The 19,227-nt window shown below is 42.2% G+C and overlaps 1 protein-coding gene across 1 annotated transcript in view; it reads right to left on the reverse strand.

Annotated features, from left to right (window-relative positions):
- Nucleotides 1-5,447: 5,447 nt before the first annotated feature.
- The window catches only part of MCM9 (minichromosome maintenance 9 homologous recombination repair factor), a 70,898-nt gene continuing 57,118 nt past the window's right edge, over nt 5,448-19,227 (reverse strand). The window contains exons 10-13 of the mRNA XM_074948309.1: nt 17,134-17,337; nt 15,207-15,289; nt 9,791-9,936; nt 5,448-7,594 (exon numbers count right to left, since the gene is read on the reverse strand). Of these exons, the coding sequence (XP_074804410.1) occupies nt 5,974-7,594; nt 9,791-9,936; nt 15,207-15,289; nt 17,134-17,337 (2,054 nt within the window). The 3' untranslated portion in view covers nt 5,448-5,973. The remainder of the gene's footprint in view (nt 7,595-9,790; nt 9,937-15,206; nt 15,290-17,133; nt 17,338-19,227) is intronic.

The raw sequence follows: 19,227 nt of genomic DNA on the forward strand, positions 1-19,227 counted from the left end.
GGCATGTCTTTACTTGCCTAAGCCATGACTCATGATCCACACCGCTATTGATACTCATGCTAGGAGGGCTACATGTGTATGTACACTACACTCTGCAGAAAGAAGCGTGCAGGGTAGATGTACTTTAAAGGGCCAGAAAGCTTTGCTATACCTGCTCTTTGCTACTTCTGCTGTAGCTTCTACATTTAGGTTCTGATACTGCAAAGATACACACACACGTGTGATTTCAGTGCAACTATATACCAGTAATGTTGCACATGTGCATAAGTGTTCACAGGATTTGGTGCCTGCATTTGCTGCTACAAACAAATGTACTACCCTACGACTTTCTTTTAAACATCTTTAAGGTAAGCTATGCTCTATATTCCTCCCATAATGAGAACCTTGCTGCATTTAGCATAGAAAAACATTGTTCCATATATGGAATGAACCCTAAGCACTGAAAAATTATGGACATACTATGAGATAACAAAACAGAGAATTAGTTAAAGAAAAAAATAAAAAGAGAAATAGTGGGCCTGGAAGTCTGTTGGCAGCATAACACATTGCCCCATGGGTTACACAGATTTTAGAGTGCTTAAATGATCCCAATTATATAGTTTTTATATAGCTCCACTATAATAGAGCTCAAAGGATCTTACGATGAACATATCTGGTGTGCACCTCGCTAAGAAGGAACCTATCTAGCCAGTCCATTTCTGGTTCAGGAACATGACATGGTGCCAGAAGTAAACTAAAGAAGAGAAACAGAAGGAAAACAGCAACAAAGATTGCACACAGAAGGACGAAAGCAATAAAGGTTTCAGGATCTCATCAATATGCCACTCTTCAATGCTCCAGAGAACATCCGCTTTGACAAATGTTCAGAATGGACAGACTGGAAGCCGGTATTTTGCAAGATTTCACATTGCAAATAAACTCCACAAAAAACTGGAGATATACAGGTGTCTTCTTTAATTTATGATATGGGAAAGCAGGCAGAGCATATCTTTAAATCCTTTGATTTTACTGAAGACAGTCACAAAGATAACTGTGAAACTGGTGATGTTTGATGCACACTTTATACTTAGGAGAAATGTGGTTTGTGAAAGAGCATGTTTCCACCAGAGCATTCAAGAAACTGGGGGAAATGCTTAATGGTTTATAAGAGCTCTCCATGTATTGGCTAAAAACTGTGATTCTGGGATTGCAAAACATGAAAATATCAGAGACAGCCAGTTTACTGGATTAACAGATAAAAATCTTTCACAGCAGCTACAACTGAAGATAGACTTAACCCTAGCTGTACAGAAAGCAAAGCAGTCTGAACTAGACAAACAACAGCAAAAAATTCAGGAGCAACTTGAAAAACCTGAAATTAGATTAACAGACACTTGCGTGTTAAAAGTCATTATCATAAAACCCCTGAAGCAAGGAGAGAGAATCCCCAGGTTAAGAAGGACAAATTCCAGACTACGTGACCAAGTTATGGAAAAAGTCATATCCCAAGAGATGATGCATGTCCAGCCAGAGACACACAAGTTGCAGTGGGGGAGGTTTAGGTTGGCTATTAGGAAAAACTTTTTCACTAGGAGGGTGGTGGTGGAATCTCCTTCCTTAGAAGTTTTTTAGGTCAGGCTTGACAAAGCCCTGGCTGGGATGGTTTAGTTGGGGATTGGTCGTGCTTTGAGCAGGGGGTTAGACTAGATGACCTCCTGAGGTCCCTTCCAACCCTGATATTCTATGATGCTGTGTAGTAAATGCATGAAATATGGACATTCTGCAGTTGTTTTCCACATAAAAGCAGTCAGGGAGTCGACTCGTATTACAGAAAATCAAGATCCATTGTTTCTGGGGTCTGTTATTTAGGATGTCACAGAGCCTGCCTAGAGAGTGAAACTGAATATTCATGGCAAGACTATTGACTTTAAAACTTACTCAGGACAGATGTCTCAGTCATCTCAGAAGGGACTTACAATCTCCTTCCATCTGGAGCACCAAACCCTTGGTAGAAGTGGGGGAGTCGTGGTCTTGCCTCCTGCTCCTCCGCTTCCTACGAGGCTTCGTCCCCTGGCCAGGATGGAAGCTGGAGCCAGGCAGAGATAAGAGCCGTCCAGGGAGCCCAGGCTGTTGTGGGGAGCCCTGGACCCTCCACCTGCTCTGGGTGGCGTGCCCTGGGGGGGGGGGCAGAACACAGGCCAGGGGCTGCTTTGGGGCTCCTCAGACCTCCGAGCAGGACAGGTGGAGGGTCCGGGGCTCACCACAGTGGCCTGGGCTCCCTGGGTGGCACTTACCACGGCCCGGCTCCAGCTTTTGGCCAGGCCAATGGACAGGGCCTCAGGGGGAAAAGGAGCAAGGGCAGGACCCATGGTGAGGGGGGTCAGCTAAAACCCATCTCAGCCCTGCACCAGGAAGAGGCTGGCATCATGGGCAGGGGCTGTGTGCCTGCCTGATTGTGTTGCCAACTTTCTGATTGTAGAAAATCAAACACCCTTCCTGCCCCTTCCTGAGGCCCTGCCCCTTCTCCAAACCCCTACCCCCACTCACTCCGTCCCCACTCCCTCCCTTGCTCACTCTCCCCCACCCTCGCTCACTCACTCACTCATTTTCACCGGTCTGGGGTGCGGAAGGGGATGAGGGCTCCAGCTGGGGGTGCGGGCTCTGGGGTGGGGCCAGGGATGAGGGGTCTTGGAGGGGGCTCTGGGCTGGGAGTGGAGTTGAGGGGTTAGGATTGTAGGAGGGGACTTCAGGCTGGGGCTTGGGAGGGGGTAAGGGCTCCGGCTGGGAGTGCGGGTTCTGGGATGGAACCAGAAATGAGGGGTTTGGGGTGTAGGAGGGTGCTCCGGGCTGGGGTGTGGGAGGGGGTGAGGGCTCCAACTGGGAGTACAGGTTCTGGGGCGGGGCTGGGGATGAGGGGTTTGGGGTGTGGGAGGGGGTGCGGGGTCTGGGAGGGAGTTAGGGTGCAGGAGGCGGCTCAGGGCTGGGGCAGGTTTGGGGTGCGGGCTCCAGCTGGGTGGCGCTTAACTCAGGTGGCTCCTGGAAGCGGCTGGCCTGTCCCTGTGGCCCCAGGCTCAGGGGCAGTCAGGCAGCTCTGTGTGCTGCCCGTGCCTGTAGTCCCTGCCCTTGCCTCTCCCATTGTCTGCGGTTCCCAGCCAATGGGCGCTGTGGAGCTGGCATTCGGGGCGGGGGTGAGGACATGCCAGCTGCTTCCGGGAGCCGTGCGGAGCCAGGGCAGGCAGGGAGCCTGCCTTAGCCCCGCCGCACTGCTGACTGGACTTTTAATGGCCCTGTCAGCAGTGCTGACCAGAGCCTCCAGGGTCAAAAACTGGAGGCCTGGCAACCCTACTCCCGGTGGCTTGCAGTTTGGAGGGGCAACACAGCCTCCTGCCACCCAAACTATGCCAGTGTTAAAAAGTGGGCAGGCATACCCCTCCTACTTTTAAAAAGTGAGGGGCCATGCCCCCCTGGTCTCCCCTGATTCTGGCACCCCCGCTAGCACTGAAGTCACCTGATACAGCTCTGATTAGCCCTGGAGGTACTTAAACTGGTCCGTGCAGTTCAATCACAGAAACAACTTACACAGACAAAAGCTATGCATTTATAATGTATGTAATCAAAGGACCACAGACCAACAGCCTTCTCAGCCAGTGTGTGGCAACCTTGATGGCCTAATGAGAAAGGTGGAAGAACTCAATGGAATATTTGGTGATATTGGACTTTTGAAAATAAATCCAGTACCTATAACCTTAAGAGACAGTGGTGAACCATATACTGTACATACACCTCACCGGATTCCTATCTCATAAAGTGGAAACGGAGTTAAAGAGAATGGAATGGATTGGCATAATCAAGAAAATCTCTGAGCAATAGCATGGTGTGCCCCAATGGTATCAGTTATAAAGCAAAATGGAAAATAGCAATCAGTGCAGATTTTAAAAGACTTAATGAAGGAGTTGTGAGAGAAAAATCTATCCTCCCAACACTGAATGACTTCCTCCTGAAAGTGAAAGGATCTACAGTATTCTCTAAGCTAGATGTCTGGAGAGGATTCTGGCAAATTCCTTTAGCCAAAGAAAGTGTTAAACTGACTACATTTATGGCACCCTTTGGGGGATTTTGCCTTCATTGTGTTTATTCAAGAAATTTGTACCTCTCATCACTAGCTGTCTGACTAGTTGAGGGCGCTAGATGTGTAAAAGCTTTACTTCTCCCTTTGACTAAGGAATTTTGCTGTTTGTAATTATTCCCTTGTAGGTCTAACAGTTCTGCAAATCTCACAGGGCATGAAAGGGTGTGAGAACTATGAGCATAGTGTGAGAACAAGCATTTCTATATGTGCTATCCCACTGGGAGAATGTCATCTGTCTCAGTGGTTTTCAAACTGCAGGTTGCAACCCAGTACTGGATCGCAGACTGTAAGGCACTGGGTTGCAGCGGCTCTGGTCAGCACTGCTGACCAGGCCATTAAAAGTCCTGTTGGCAGTGCTGCCTGGCTAAGGCAGGCTAGTCCCTACCTATTCTGACAATGCCCTGCACCCTGGAAGCAGCCAGTAGCAGGTCCATCTCCTAGGTGGGGAGGCCATGGGGCTCCGCACACTGCCCCCTGCCCTGAGTATCGGCTCTGCACTCCGGCCAATGGGAGCTGGGGTGGGGGGGTGCCTTCGGGCAAGGGCTGCACGGAGCCGCTTGCATGCCTCCATCTAGGAGCCAGACCTGCTGCTGGCTGCTTCCGGGTCACAGTGCGGTCCACAGCGCCAGGACAGGCAGGCAGCCTGCCTTAGCACCCCCGCTGCGCCGCTGACTGGGAGCCGCCCGAGGTAAGCCCACACCCCAACCCCGTGCCCCAATCCCCTGCCCCAGTCTTGAACCCCCCCCCAACCCAGAGCCCTTCCTGCACCCCAAACCCCTCATCCCTGACCCCATCCCAGAGCCTGCACCCCCAGCCCCAAGCCCTGACCCCCTCCCGCACCCCAACCCCCTGCCACAGCCCTGAGCCCCCGCCAAACCCGGAGCCCCATCCTACACACCAAACTCCTCATCCCCAGTCCAAGCCCAGAACCAGAGCCCCATCCCACACCCCAAACCACTCATCCCCAGCTGCGTTGGGTCGCGGGCATCAAGAATTTTCTTCAACTTGGTTGCGAGAAAAAAGGTTAGAAAACCACTGATCCATCTTCAGGGGGATTTTCTAGAAGAGAGGTGTAATTCTGAGGTAAAAATAGACATTGGTGACACCAAAATGCATACAGAACCCCAGTACTCAGCACAAGCCATCACTGTGTCATGGACAGATGCATGCTGCAAGATCCTATTAACAAGTGCCTGGACCAGTGGTTAAAAAAATAAATAAAAAAAGCAGGCATCCCCAACACATCAGAAGGACAATGGACCACAGTAACCACAGACAGAGCAAAATTCTCTTTATATTGATAACACAGGAACACATATCACAACATCATAGTATATCACAATATCACTAAATGCATCAAGGGAGAAGGCACGTAAAGGAGGAACAAAATATAACTACATGGTTAGCTTTTGCTTCGCCATGTTGCTAACACTGTCCTCAAAAGATTGAAATAAATGGTACATGGGACACAAGATCAGTTAGAATGGTGTGTGGTTTATGAGATGAATTAAGAAAAAAAAATGTCAATTAACCCTGCTTCTTTTGCAGGTACCACTATACTCTGAATATGATTATAACTTGAAAACTCAAGTGATTTGTATCAGGTCAACTGAAACAGTCAACAGATATTATAAACAGTCTTGTAAACAATTAGAGAGGTAAAGGTAGCATCTGACCTGTGGTGTATGTCAAATCCTCAGCTGCTGTAAATTGACATAGCTCCAATAATTTAAAAGAAACATTTTGATTTATGCCAGCTGAGGTGCTGTCTGAAAGCTTTGGAAATAATTAATATGGGTGATATTGTTTCCCAGTAATATATTGATAATGACAGGTGGATCGGGGCTGGGGAAAGGTAGTATGGTTTATGACCTTGGGTTTTTCCTAATTTCTTCATCCCAATCAAAATCGAATGTGGCATCATCTAAATCTGTTATTGAGAAGAGAGATTTTCCTGTGACCACATTTTTATTGCTGGCATTTCCCAGTCCAAAACACTTTCTTTTGCTGCTGGTGCTCTCAGCATGGGTCTTCAGAGGTAGTCCCTGGCTTTCCTTGCTGTTGCTGGTAACATTAAGTGACGGTGGATTTTCCGATTTTGATTCAGGAGGTGACATGAAGGAAAACCTGGCTAGTTTTGCTAATGTGCTGGAACACACCTTCTTTGGGCTCAGGCCACCAGACATTTCCTCTGCTTTCCTGCTCTTCTCGGCAGTTGGTGTTAACACAGCATGGTGTCTAATATCTGCGATTCGTTTGGTCTCTGAGTGTCCAGTTGTAGCTTCTTTGATTTCTCTTTGTAAGGTTTCATTTTGCTGCTGCTCCTTTCTTTTATTATCAGGGGGTCTCTTCTCCAAACTATTGTTTCCTAAACTCGTTAGTTTTTTCTGGTGTTTCGCAGAGGAATAACATTCTTCCTCTGGCTCTTGCCCTTCTGCTACAGTTCTCAAAACCCTGTGAGGCTTAAAAACAGCCTCTGATTGTGAGGGAGGCAATTCTGCATTGCTCATATTTTCAGAGGAATGAACAAATTTTGTCCTCTGTCTGAATGAAAATTTAGCCAGTTTAGCCACTGGAGGTCCTTCAGTCTCAGTGATTTCCGGCTCATGGGAACCTGTTGCCATTGCTTCCTTCACAATTTGGTCTTTATTTCTTTTTCTCATAGAAGTTACCAGCTTCTCAGCTACTACTGGCACATTATTCCTACTCTTTCCTATCGCACAAACATTATTCATATCGCCTGAAGGAACTCCTGGGTCAGCTGCTGACTGGAAAGACAATGGAGAAGAAAGGGTGTCTACTTTGGGGTCTTGTGTACTTGCACAAAAATTGTGAGCTCTCTCTGTGCGCAATCTCTGCCACTTCTTAGAGACCTGTTGTGTCACCATGGAATCAGGCACACTAGCACTTGCCGAGGTTGGATCTTTAATATTAGCCTCAGAATAAAGATTTTTATGTCCTTTTGTCCTTTTCCCATCAATATCAGAAACTACATCCTGTCTAAAAGTAGCATCGAGGTCCACAATTGCCAGTGACTGTCCCATCCCAGTTTCCCTGCTTTGTCTTGAATCGCTTTTTTCTTTAGAACAGGATTCATCATTCAGTGTTTTCAAAGCCAAATTATCTAGAGGTCTCTTGCGGATTAGGGACTGCTGAACACTTTTTTCAGCATCCATGTTGCCATCTACCATGCTGTCAAACCAGGTCAAGCTGCCATCATCGCTGCTCTCATTGTGTTTACTCAGGTAATTTGTATCTCTGTTTTTACCAGCTGCCTGGCTAGTTGAGCGCGCTAGATGTGTATCAGCTTTACTTCTCCCTTTGACCAAAGAATTTTGCTGTTTGCAGCTATTCCCTTGTTGGTCTGACAGTTCTGTCTGGGACATTTGCTCTGACTGCCCAAAGGTATCATCACTTAAGGATCCAAGAGTAGTATTTTTGCTTGTCTCTCCAGGCTGTAGCTGGCATGAATTTTCATTCTGTGATCTGTTGGATGAGGAGGAAAAAATATGTTTACAGGTAAGTAGGTTAATTTTTCATTTTTGTTCCTTTTTCTCCTTAGCTGCTCCTATTATATAAATATATTTATATATTATATAAAAATAAGAGTAGAGAGGCTGCAAATTAATCCAGCAGCATAATAGAATCACTATGTCCCATATAGAACACCGGCTGTAGTGCAGCAATGTCTGATCTCCTTTTGCTCTTGCAGGAGATTCCTGCATTAAAGTAGCAGAATCTGGCCGCCTTATTCATGGTAAGGAGTGCCTTTCTCCATGAGGAGAACTATTTATGGAGTAAGGCATTACTTAGCATGAGTAAGGGTGGCAGAATTTGGTCCATACTTATTAAATACTAGCATTTACAGCCATATTTGGTTCACTCTTGCAAATTGCCTGTGTACTTTGTTCAAACAAAAAGTGGATTTTAGTATGAAAATGTATATTATTCCATTTGACAATATAATTTATATTTAGTATTATTTACTTAAGTCCTTTTTTCTGCATGTGCATATTCTCTTTTTGGGTTATTCACAATGTGACACATACGTTAGAGTTAGGCAAAAAGGTTACTGTTTTAAAGAGTAGATACATAACATATCCTGATCATTACCCTGCATCAAGATATACCAACAAGTTCTAGAAGTTAACCAGAGTTATGGTTTTTGATTTCAATTTTTTAAAAATGGGTTTACAGAATCACAAATGCCTGTAGTGCTTATGAGTGATGCACCCTGCAGTGACACTTCCTAGAACTATGATCTCATCAGATCTCATGCTAAGCAGGGTCAAACCTTAGAAGAGAGACAGGTAAGGAAAATTTAGATGCTGTATGAAAAAGTGGTGGTTGGTGATTCAGTAAATGATTCACTTCCCTCAGAGTGACTATGGAACCAACATGTTAAGAAGCTCTATAGTGCTCGAGGTGAAGTTTTCTGGATGCTCTGTGAAACCAGGTTCTCACCATTTATGGTGGTTGTTTTCATTTCCATAGCTCTTTTCGAAACAACAGAAGTGTTCTGGCCAAATATCAGTCTGGTTAATTGTATTCCGCCTAAACTCACCCATTTTAACTGGAGATACTATTTTTCCTCACTTCATGTCCTAAATCAGTATTTTTATGCACTAATAAACAACAGCCATGTTCCATCTCAGAAGTGACTGCATTTCAGTGGTGGGTAAAATAATTCCTATGTACCACATATGGCTTGTGTATCCTTTGAGACAGAAGATGCTATATAAATGTAAGGCATTTATTAATTATTATGTGGTTTCTCCAAGGTAGAAAGGATCTTAAAAAAAAAAAGCAGCAAAAATGATGTGAACTTTTTTTTACTTTAAAACTTGCTTTGGTCTCTTGGAGCTAGCTCACTTTCATCTTCATTTCAGTTGCTTTTATTGCTCTGTATGCTTATTTGGAATGTGACTTACGCTGTGTTATAAAACAGAACTGAAAATTTTTCAAGGGAAATTCGTATTTTCACAGCTGCTTTTATTCCTTTAAACAATATTCTTTTATCTTTCTTTAATAAAAACAAGTATGTGTTTCTTATGGAGCTTGCTGTCAGTTCAGGAGACAAAAGTTATTTTTCTTTGGATTATTATTGCCTCAGCCTCAATAAATTAAAAGGAGTTTTCTATTATTAAAACAAATAGACTCTCTGAAGATGATACCAATGAGCTAAAAGCTGATGATCATCCAGTGAGAATCTAAAATATTTTCAGTATCAAGAAAAATATCACCCAAAAAATAACTTTGATCCAGACTTATCACCTGTTATCACAAAGAAAGATCCCAACCAGCCAAACATAAAATAACCTTTTTAAAAAAAATAAAGCAAAGCTTGCTGTACTTTAACAAACAGGAATCAAAAGGTTAATAAAATTAATCATTCAGCCACAATGAGCAACTTTCTGACCGTACTGGAATTAGATTAAATTTATCTGGATGTATGTTGAGAAATCATTAAATTGTTTTTAACCCTCCATAAATTCAATAATCCCAGAATGAAAAATGATATCGTAATGATCTCAGTATGCTATTTTAAAAATCCCCTGCTTTTTCAACTCCACTGAAGGTTGCTTTCCTAAGTCAAATTCTATTTTTTGAATCTCTTAGTACAGTTATTGTCAGCAATCCTTTTACTCTATTGGATTCTTTTGTTAATCTTCATATTATCACCTGTCAAGTCTTTTGAATTCTTCATGCAGAAGATTCTGCAGCTCCAGTCGCTCCAGGATGAGTTCACATTGCATTCGATACTGCTCCATTGGGTTTTCTGGAAATGAGGTATGCAGTGCATTGATGCCTCCAAGAAGTGCACCTCCCTGTGCCACCAAAAGAATGGAAACATCTTGGTTACTCAGCATCAGATTTTAACACCAAAGACAGTTTTATCTACAACCTGCCATTGGCTATTTTAGCACTTGATGTGGCAAATACCCAGTAACTTTACTCACACAAGTAATTCCATAGAAGTCAACGGGACAACTCACATGGGTAAAGTTATATACATGCATAAGTGTTTGCAAGGTCAGACTCTTTGTTTATTATTATTATTATTACTTGGATTTACACAAAAAATACAGGAGTGCTGCCCATCCAGCTGCCACATGGCCAGTCCAAATGTTCAACACTTCTGATCAGCATTTAGCTCTGTGTTTGATACACATGTAGGCAGAACAAGAAGCAGAGCACCAGAGGTTCTCAACCACTCAAAGGAGTTAGCAGTGCTCCCAACAACTGGAGAACAGCGATGTGCACGTGAGGGTTGAGAAGCTGGGAAAGGAGACTGAAAATGAGAAGTACAAGGGTCAAATCGAAAGCAAGGGAGAGGAGAAGGAGATGGATAAGGAGAGGAAATCATGGAATGAAAGATGGAGGTAAGGACAGAGAGCAAACTTTGGAGTAAATCAAGGCTGAGAGTAAAATGTGGGATGGAAAGAGGGACAGGCAAGACAACAGGAGGACACAGAGCAAGGGAACGGAATGAATCAAGAAGGAGAGATAAGAGGAGGCAGACAGACAACAGGGAATAGGGGAAAAATAAAGGTGGAATAAAGGGTAAAGACAACGAAATAAAGAGGTAAGAACAAGAGAGGCCAACCAACCAGTCAGCTGCTCAAGAGGACCAGCAGAAATACATGACTACTGAGCTAAACACCATGACCCTTGGTTTTGCACTGGGTGGGGTAGGATATTGTAGGAGTTACAAATGCAAGGCTTGATTCCGTCTTTGCAAAGCTGAAAGGTGGCAGCCGCCAGCTCCTCTAGAATTATTCAAACACCTGTTTGTTTCCATCACCCTCCCACACTCTAAAAATTGACAGTTGGAGAGAAAATAAGAAAGCTTTTTGAGGGAAACTATGGGTCTCTCACCAAATTCAAGGGACAAAAGTGAAGAAAATAAAGGATATCCCAACAAAACAGGTTGAAAAAGTAAGTAGCAAATGCTGTTGTTAACCAAGGAAAAAAAAAAAAAGAGGGAAGCAGAGAACAAGATACTAAGGAACTATGAACTACTGTAATTATAAGCAACCCTAATCATTTCCAGTGATTAGCACATGGAGAAAGATGTTCAGATACTATGGTGTTGTGGGCCATCTAAGTCCTCAGAGAGACAGAGTGAGAGATTTCAACCATCTCAGGTACTGAATGAATACAGTTTTTCTTGTTTGTTTAAAAAAAAAATCTTTTAATAAAAATAAATGACCCCCCTTCAAGAAAAAGCTGTTACAAGGGAAAATTCGCACGTCACAAGTGGTTGAAAACACATGGCCCCCATAGTGGTCTTGAGATACGCAGGTATTCGGCATATTGGGGTAATTATGAAGAGCATACCAGCTAATCTCAAGCCCAATCCTGCAATCCTTCAGGCAAAACTCCCACTGACACCCACTAGACAGGTGCTAATTATGCATTTCAGAACCCCCTCAGTCAATCACAGTGTAGGGCTATGCATAAATAAAAGAGTAATATACAATTATGAAACAAACAACTTTACTTTCTTTCTGCACTCTGAGTGGATGAAAATTTGAGTGTAATGTGTATATTAATTTAAGTCTGTTATTTCATCAAATTGAAAAAAAAAAGGCGGTAATTAAAGATGGTCTTGTATATACAAGAGTGTGTGCAGGATTTTTAACAGTACTGATTTAAAACCAGTATCCTGTCAAATTCTAATCTGGTAATTATATCCTGTCTCCCTAACTTCCCACTGCAGTTTTATTTGAAAATGTTATTTTACATCACTTCTTAACTTACCCTTTGTGTAATGTTGCTGCATGCTGCTAAAAAGCTGGCCTGTTCCAACCCTCTAGTGGCTGCATTTCAGCAGAGACTGTAGTAATCTTTCTATGCTGTATAGGGTCAGATTCTGTAGTTCTTGAAGAAGCAAAATTCCATTTGAAGCAATTGTGGGACACATTTTCAAAGGCACAAGTGCCAATTACTCACCTAACTCACATTAAAAGTCAGTGGCAGGTCATAGATGCCCAACTGCCATTTGTGCCTTTGGATATCTACCTCTCTGAGCTTTGTCTGAGAAAAAGCAGCAGGGTCACGGCCATAGTCTATAAAATGGGATCAGTTCTGGGTCTGGTTCTGTTCAATACCTTCATCAATGATTTAGATCATAACATAGAGAGGACACTTATAAAGTTTGTGGATGATACCAAGCTGGGAGAGGTTGCAAGTGCTTTGGAGGATAGGAATAAAATTCAAAATGATCTGGACAAACTGGAGAAATGGTCTGAAGAAAATAGGATGAAATTCAATAAGGATAAATGCAAAGTACTCCAATCAGTTGCACACATACAAAACAGGAAACAAGTGCCTAGGAAGGAGTACACCAGAAAAAGGTCTAAGGGTCATAGTGGATCACAAGCTAAATATGAGTCAACAGTGTAACACTGTTGCAAAAAAAGCAAACATTATTCTGGGATGTATTAGCAGGAGTGTTGTAAGCAAGACATAAAAAGTTATTCTAATCTGTGCTAATTAGGCCTCAACTGGAGTACTGTGTCCTGTTCTGTATGCCACATTTCAGGAAAGATGTGGACAAATTTAAGAAAGTCCAGAGAAGAGCAACAAAAATGATTAAAGGTGTAGCAAACATGACCTATGAGGGAAGACTGAAAAAACTGGGTTTGTTTAGTCAGGAGAACACTGAGGGGTGACATGATAGCAGTCTTCAATTACATAAAAGGTTGTTACAAGAAGGAAGGAGAAAAATTGTTCTCCTTAACTACTGAGGATAGGACAAGAAGCAATGGGTTTAAATCGTAGCAAGGGCAGGTTAGGTTGAACATTAGGAAAAACTTCCTAAGCATTGGAATAAATTGCCTAGAGAGGTTGTGGAATCTCTGTCATTGGAGATTTTTTAAGAGCAGGTTAGATAAACAGCTGTCAGGGATGGTCCAGAGAACACTTAATCCTGCCTTTAGTTCAGGGAACTGGACTAGAAGACATCGGGAGGTCCCTTCCAGTCCTATGATTCTATGAAAATGCTTTGAGGTCTTTCTGCTTGAAAGGTGCTACATAAAATGTATCATTTGCATATATGGTTTCTCATAGTCTTGAGATACCAACCTGTACAAGAAAACGGGAAATGTCCTATTAGATCAGATAGAGCCAGTATCACATACTTCAGATGAAGGTGCTAAAAAACCCTCATGGATAATTTGGGGATAACCTACTCATAGGGGATGTTTCTTCCTAGCTTCTGTTAGTGGCTAGATTATGCCCTGAACCCTAAGGATTCATATCCCTTCAAATAGCCTATCTAGTATAAGCTCTTGGCCTGAATGATGTCTTTTGACAATGAGTTCCAGAGGTTAGTTATGCATTGCATAAAAAATATTTCCTTTTATTGGTTTTAAGTCTGTTGCCTTTCATTTTAATTGAATGTCCCCTTGATTTTGTATTATGAGAAATGATGAATAGGAATGCCCAGTTACATTCTCTATACCATTCATTATTTTGCAAAATTTTACTATGTTCCCTTCTCATTCATCTCCTATCTGAACTAAACACTGTGAACTATCATGCACTTTTAGTGAAATAAGCAAGAATTTTGAGAAATAGCAAGAAGGTCCACATCATCTCCTCCCTGCTCGAAAATCAATGTTTCTTTGTTGATATGGGTGGTCAGAAGAGTTGATGATGTACTCTGCAGAGTGGATTACCCCACGATTCAGTGCTATCACCCTTGCTGTTTAATATCTACACAAATGACCAAGCAGAATCCCCTCATGTGCAAAGATTAAATGTATGCTGATGCTCTTTGAATTGCCACTCAATCGGAAAGATTTGAGGATACTGAGCACATTTTAACTGGCTCCCTGAGTGATGCCTGGAAAGTACGATTGCACATGGTTCCTAAATGCCAACTCCAGTAAGACACAAGTGTGCACCTTCCACCTGAAATACCACCAGGTCAAGTGCGACTTCCAGATATTGCAGGATGGTACAATCCTTGAGCACTATGAATATCTGGTGTACCTTGGGTCACATTAGACTGAATACTGACATTCAAAGAGCACATAAAGAAGCTGAAAAAGAAAGTGAACTCCTGGCATTGTATACTCCAGAAACTGGCCAACACAAAATGGGGAGCTATTCCAAAAACACTCCGAGCAATCCATCTCAGTCTGTGTACAGAATACTGTACATCAGTATGGTCTTGCTTGGGCCATGCACACAAAACTGATATTGAACTCAGTCAATCCTGTAGGATCATCACAGGCACTTTGAAACCAACTCCCATGGTGTCACTATACTGCCTCACATGAATTGCACGAATATTTGTAAGATGGGATGTCTTCAGTAAAAAGGAGAAACAAAAACAGGTGCATGTGTCAAGACATCCACTGTTCGGACACATTCCACAACACTAGAGACTGAAGTCCAAAAAGAGCTTCGCCCCTGAAAATCCCTTACCCCAAAATACCACCATGGAAGGCTACAGAGTAACAAAATGGCAGAAAATGCTGATGCTCTGGGAGAACCTGGTTCCTGTAGAACAACTCCCCCCAGGGACTGACTTCAAACAAAAACAATGATGTACTCCAAATTGGGGTGGCAAAGATGGTGACAATATGACAAAATGGAATGCTGCAAATATGAATGTGGAGAGTCTAGGCAAATACTTGAATCCTGCCGTATGCAGTGCTACCTGTCAATACCTTGTTCTCCCAAAGAACTATTTGATATAAGCGACACCACCACGTCTTGGCTACAATTTTGGAGTGACAAACTATGATGACGACGACTAAATGTTCTGGGCCTGCTTCTCATTTATGCTCAGTCCCTTTACACTGCTCTGGCACCTGTTAATCTTTCTAAAACTTTTTCAAAACTCAAATCTTTTTTTGGTTCTCACATATAATAGCTAATGTCTAACTGAAAAAATACAAGTGTCATTCATCCATCCATCTATGATAACCCAGTTTCTCAACTCAATTATATTTCAATGTCTGAATATTAAAATGGATTGTTCTCCAAGGAGATGGAGAGTGTTATACATAGTAGTCTCCTTAAATGGATCGAATATATAGAATGGGATTGTAGTAGTGTCATTTCCTATAAGAAAGCTTACCTGCATCGACGATTCCATCACTGAGACCACTGTTATAGCATCTTCCAAAGTTACAGTGTCCCTAAACATCAATCGAGCATGGGCTAGCAAAAATAAATGAGCATTAAAAAAAGAAGTTATTGAAGTTGAAAAGCATTTGTTTGTATTAGCAACCAGAGGCTAACAAATTCAGGCCTGATTCTGAAAACATTTATGCATGTGTTTAACTTTAAGCATAAAAATAGTCCCATTGACTTCGCTGTCATAAGTGTCTGCAGAATTGGGAAAACGTAACTCCCCTAATTAGAAATGAGGTGCGTCTTCTGGATTTGAGATTCAATGACAGTTTGAAGGAACTGGAAGAAAGAAAAGCAAAAGGCTACATTTAAATAACTGTAAGGTGTTCAGATACCATGATGATAAATGGGGTATAAAATAATATTTATCTATCCAAATGTATTGATAGCAACGCAAACTAATAAAAAGAAGGAAATTTAAAATTAAAGCTAACCTTTCATTCTGGGTGACAAAAGGCATGATTTAAACAATAGTCTGCACTTTGCATTTCCTTTCTTTTGTTGGTCTGTGTCACAGCCTTAATGTTATTTAAACATGCTTTTTCCATATTTTTTTTCTCCTGCTTTGCTTCCCATAAAATTAATTCTATTTGGGGTAATGGTGGTTATGAATGGATATAATGCAAATAATTCACCATACTAAGCCATTGTGGTTGGTTGTGTAATTATGCTGTTGGACAGTCATTTTTAAGCAAGAATAAGGGTACTTTTTCATAACACTTTGAAAATATAAAGTGCTAGTTAACGCCCCAATATTGCAAATGCATACTCATGTAAAAGACTTTATAACATAAATAGCATGAAAGTATCTTCAGGATAAAGGCTTTAAATGATAGGAAGGTTTACAAAACAAAACAGTCTTCCCCCTTGGCCCCCACCCACACATACACACACACACAAAGAAATTCAAATAGGAACAACTGATTAATAAGAGAGACATCTTTGACAAAATAAAACATCACTCTGGGCTGAAATTTGTTATACAAAGTTACTGTATGTTCTTTTAAAATTCATTTTCAAAAACCGTTAAGCCATTTTAAAGGATAAAAGAACACTACCCTAGATATTTAACACTTCCTTTATTCTTTGTTCTTAAAACTCAAAGTTTTGATTTTAAAATGAAATTTTTTAGCACGTTAGTACACAATGTGGACTGCATTCTTGGTATTTAAAATGAAATATTTATTTTTAGTAACGTTATGGGATAATAAGGGCCAAATCCTTACACCTTTTTTATGCATTCCTCAGGCAATAATCCCTCTGGCTTCAGATTGAGCAGGAGTGGGGTGTGATTGAAATGTGCAAGATTGGACCCAAAATTAAAGAAATAAGCCCTGAGCCAGGCATTAAGTAAAAACCATGTGATTTATGTAATCCTTTACTTTTTTAGAGTGCTGTGCAAATATTAACTAATTAATTAATCCACATTTCTTGCTTAAAAATCTCTGCCCAGAAATATATTTACACAATTAGCTACAGTGGACATATGCAGCTTTATTAGATTTATAAAGCAGCCAGTCATTGTGGGCTCATTGGGATAACTGACATCATGAGCCGGGTGTTTGCAGTATTGGGTCCTTTGGATGTAATTAATCATTGCTCATTTCCCTCTAACTTAACTTCTTACACTGATTTACATTTTTTTGGGAGGGAATATAATAAATGAAAATTCAAACTAGTTTTGTATATCTAAAAACCCCACAAAACCTACAGATTCACTAATGCTAAAACTCCAGGTGGTTCATCCATCCCTAGTTTAGCTGTAAGGTCACTACTTAACCTATGAACTATAACTGCACTTCTAACATGTCCATTTTTTTTTAAAAAAAGTTAATTATTAGGCAGAAAAACAAAAACTGCCACGGGCTCACCTTCTGCTAAGCGTATCAAACTCTCTAATAAGCGAATGGTAGTTCGGGCAGCATTTCTGCAATCACTCTGCCGCTGCATCTGGTAATAACGGACAAGAATCAGGTTGCTCTCATCAGACAATTTTGGCTGTAGATTCTTTATAAGACAAAAGTAGGTTTTCATCTTTTCCATGCTCCAGAGGTTTTCTGATTTGCTTGGGCATCCTGCATAACAAGTGCTCAGTCAGTAACTTCAAAACAATAACAGAGATAAAATGCTTTCCTAAAAATTCCTGTTAAATAGGTGAATGAACGTAAAATGAGATTTTATTACATTTTGGGCAGAAAGGGACTAACATTCTCTTAGCTCATCTATGATTTGGCCAAATTCCAGAGTGGGTTATTACATTCTATCCGTTGGGATTCTCTCCAAGACCTTTTCCACTCAGCTTATCCAGAACACCTTGTCCAGCGTGTCACTCATGTTCTATTTCCTAGCTCCTAACGTCTATACTTCTTTAATTGAATCGATTTGGACATCATAGGGTTCATGTAAGAACCAACTGCTTTGCAGATTGTGTAAGGACTTATTGCTGATGTCCTCACCTTAATGACATTTCAAGCTTATCAGTTCAAGGTGTTCGCATTTACCTAGCCCCAAAACATCGTCTCCAGTCCACAACCTGTCACGTCATTGTTTACAATTTAACCTTGCACTCAGATCAAGCTACATGCAAGTTTACACATGCCCAGCATGATTCTATGCCTACACTATCTACCTAATTTCCCCATTGTTTAAACTGCTCATGCTCTGCTGCAAGTTCTTGCCCTGAAGTGTTTTGTAACATTGCTGTGTTTCACCCCAGGCTCCAACATCCAGTCCTGCTCCTAGTAAAGTCAACAGCAAAGCTCCCATCAATTTAAATGGGAGCAAGATCAGGCTCACTGTTTATCAGCTTGTTCAGTCTGCAAAACACCCAGGTATCTTTCAGATGAAAAGTACCACATAAATATATGATTATCTCCTCTAGCTGTCTTACATATTTTATAGGGCCAATCATTATGTGCCAGATGTGGCACAGGTGTGCACTGGAGGAGAGACTGCAAGAAGATTTTCCTCACCTTTTTATTTATTTATTTATTATTAGCGTAGCACCTCAGAGCTCCAGGCATGGACCTGGACCTCATTGTGCAAGATGCTCTACAAACACAGAACACAAAGACAGTCTTTCCCTCAAAGAGCTGACAGTCTTAAGTATAGGACAAGAGACGCAACTGATGGTACAGACACATGGGGAGTACAAGGAATCAAGAGACAATATTGTCTAACTAGACAAGACAGGGTAGAGGAAGAGGGCAACAAACAAGCTGAGTGAACAATATGAGGGCAGCAAATGTCATGTTAGTTCCACTTTTACTTTGTAGGGTATGTTACTTAGTAGGGGGTCAGCTAAATGGAAAGGGAAGGGAAGGGGGTGTGGAGGACACCGTAGAAGGGGCAGGCATGGAGTGAGGCTGATTGAAAGTTGTCACCATCTGACAGGTGTTTAGTAATCTAGGTCAGGGGTTCTCAACCTCTTTCTTTCTGAGGCCCCCTGCAACATGCTATAAAAAAACTCTACGGCCCGCCTGTGCCACAACAACTCTTTTTCTGCATATAAAAGTCAGCACCGGCGTTAGGGGATAGCAAGCAGGGCAACTGCCTGGAGCCCCACGCACCCTGCAAAACTAAGTTGCTCAGGCTTCAGCTTAAGCCCCAGATGGCAGGGCTCAGGGTCCCAGGCTTCAGCCCCACATAACAGGGCTTCGGCTTTCTGCCTTGGGCCCCAGCAAGTCTAACACTGACCCTGCTTGGCGGACCCCCTGAAACCTGCTCGCGGCCCCGCAGGAGGCTCCGGGCCCCTGGTTGAGAACCACTGATCTAGGTGACAGGGATTGGTGGTCTCTGTCCGATTCCTAATGGACAGGCAACCACATCACAACTGGCACCGTGCATGAAATCAAGGATCAAATGAAAATCAACTCAACTACCCTTTCAGTCACTAAACTGGTCACTCCAAAACTGGGCTGTAGAACATTTGGGAAAGGTCAGTGCGGAGGAGAAGCTTTAGATAC

Source organism: Natator depressus, chromosome 3, assembly GCF_965152275.1.
Source record: "Natator depressus isolate rNatDep1 chromosome 3, rNatDep2.hap1, whole genome shotgun sequence".
Taxonomy (NCBI): domain Eukaryota; kingdom Metazoa; phylum Chordata; order Testudines; family Cheloniidae; genus Natator; species Natator depressus.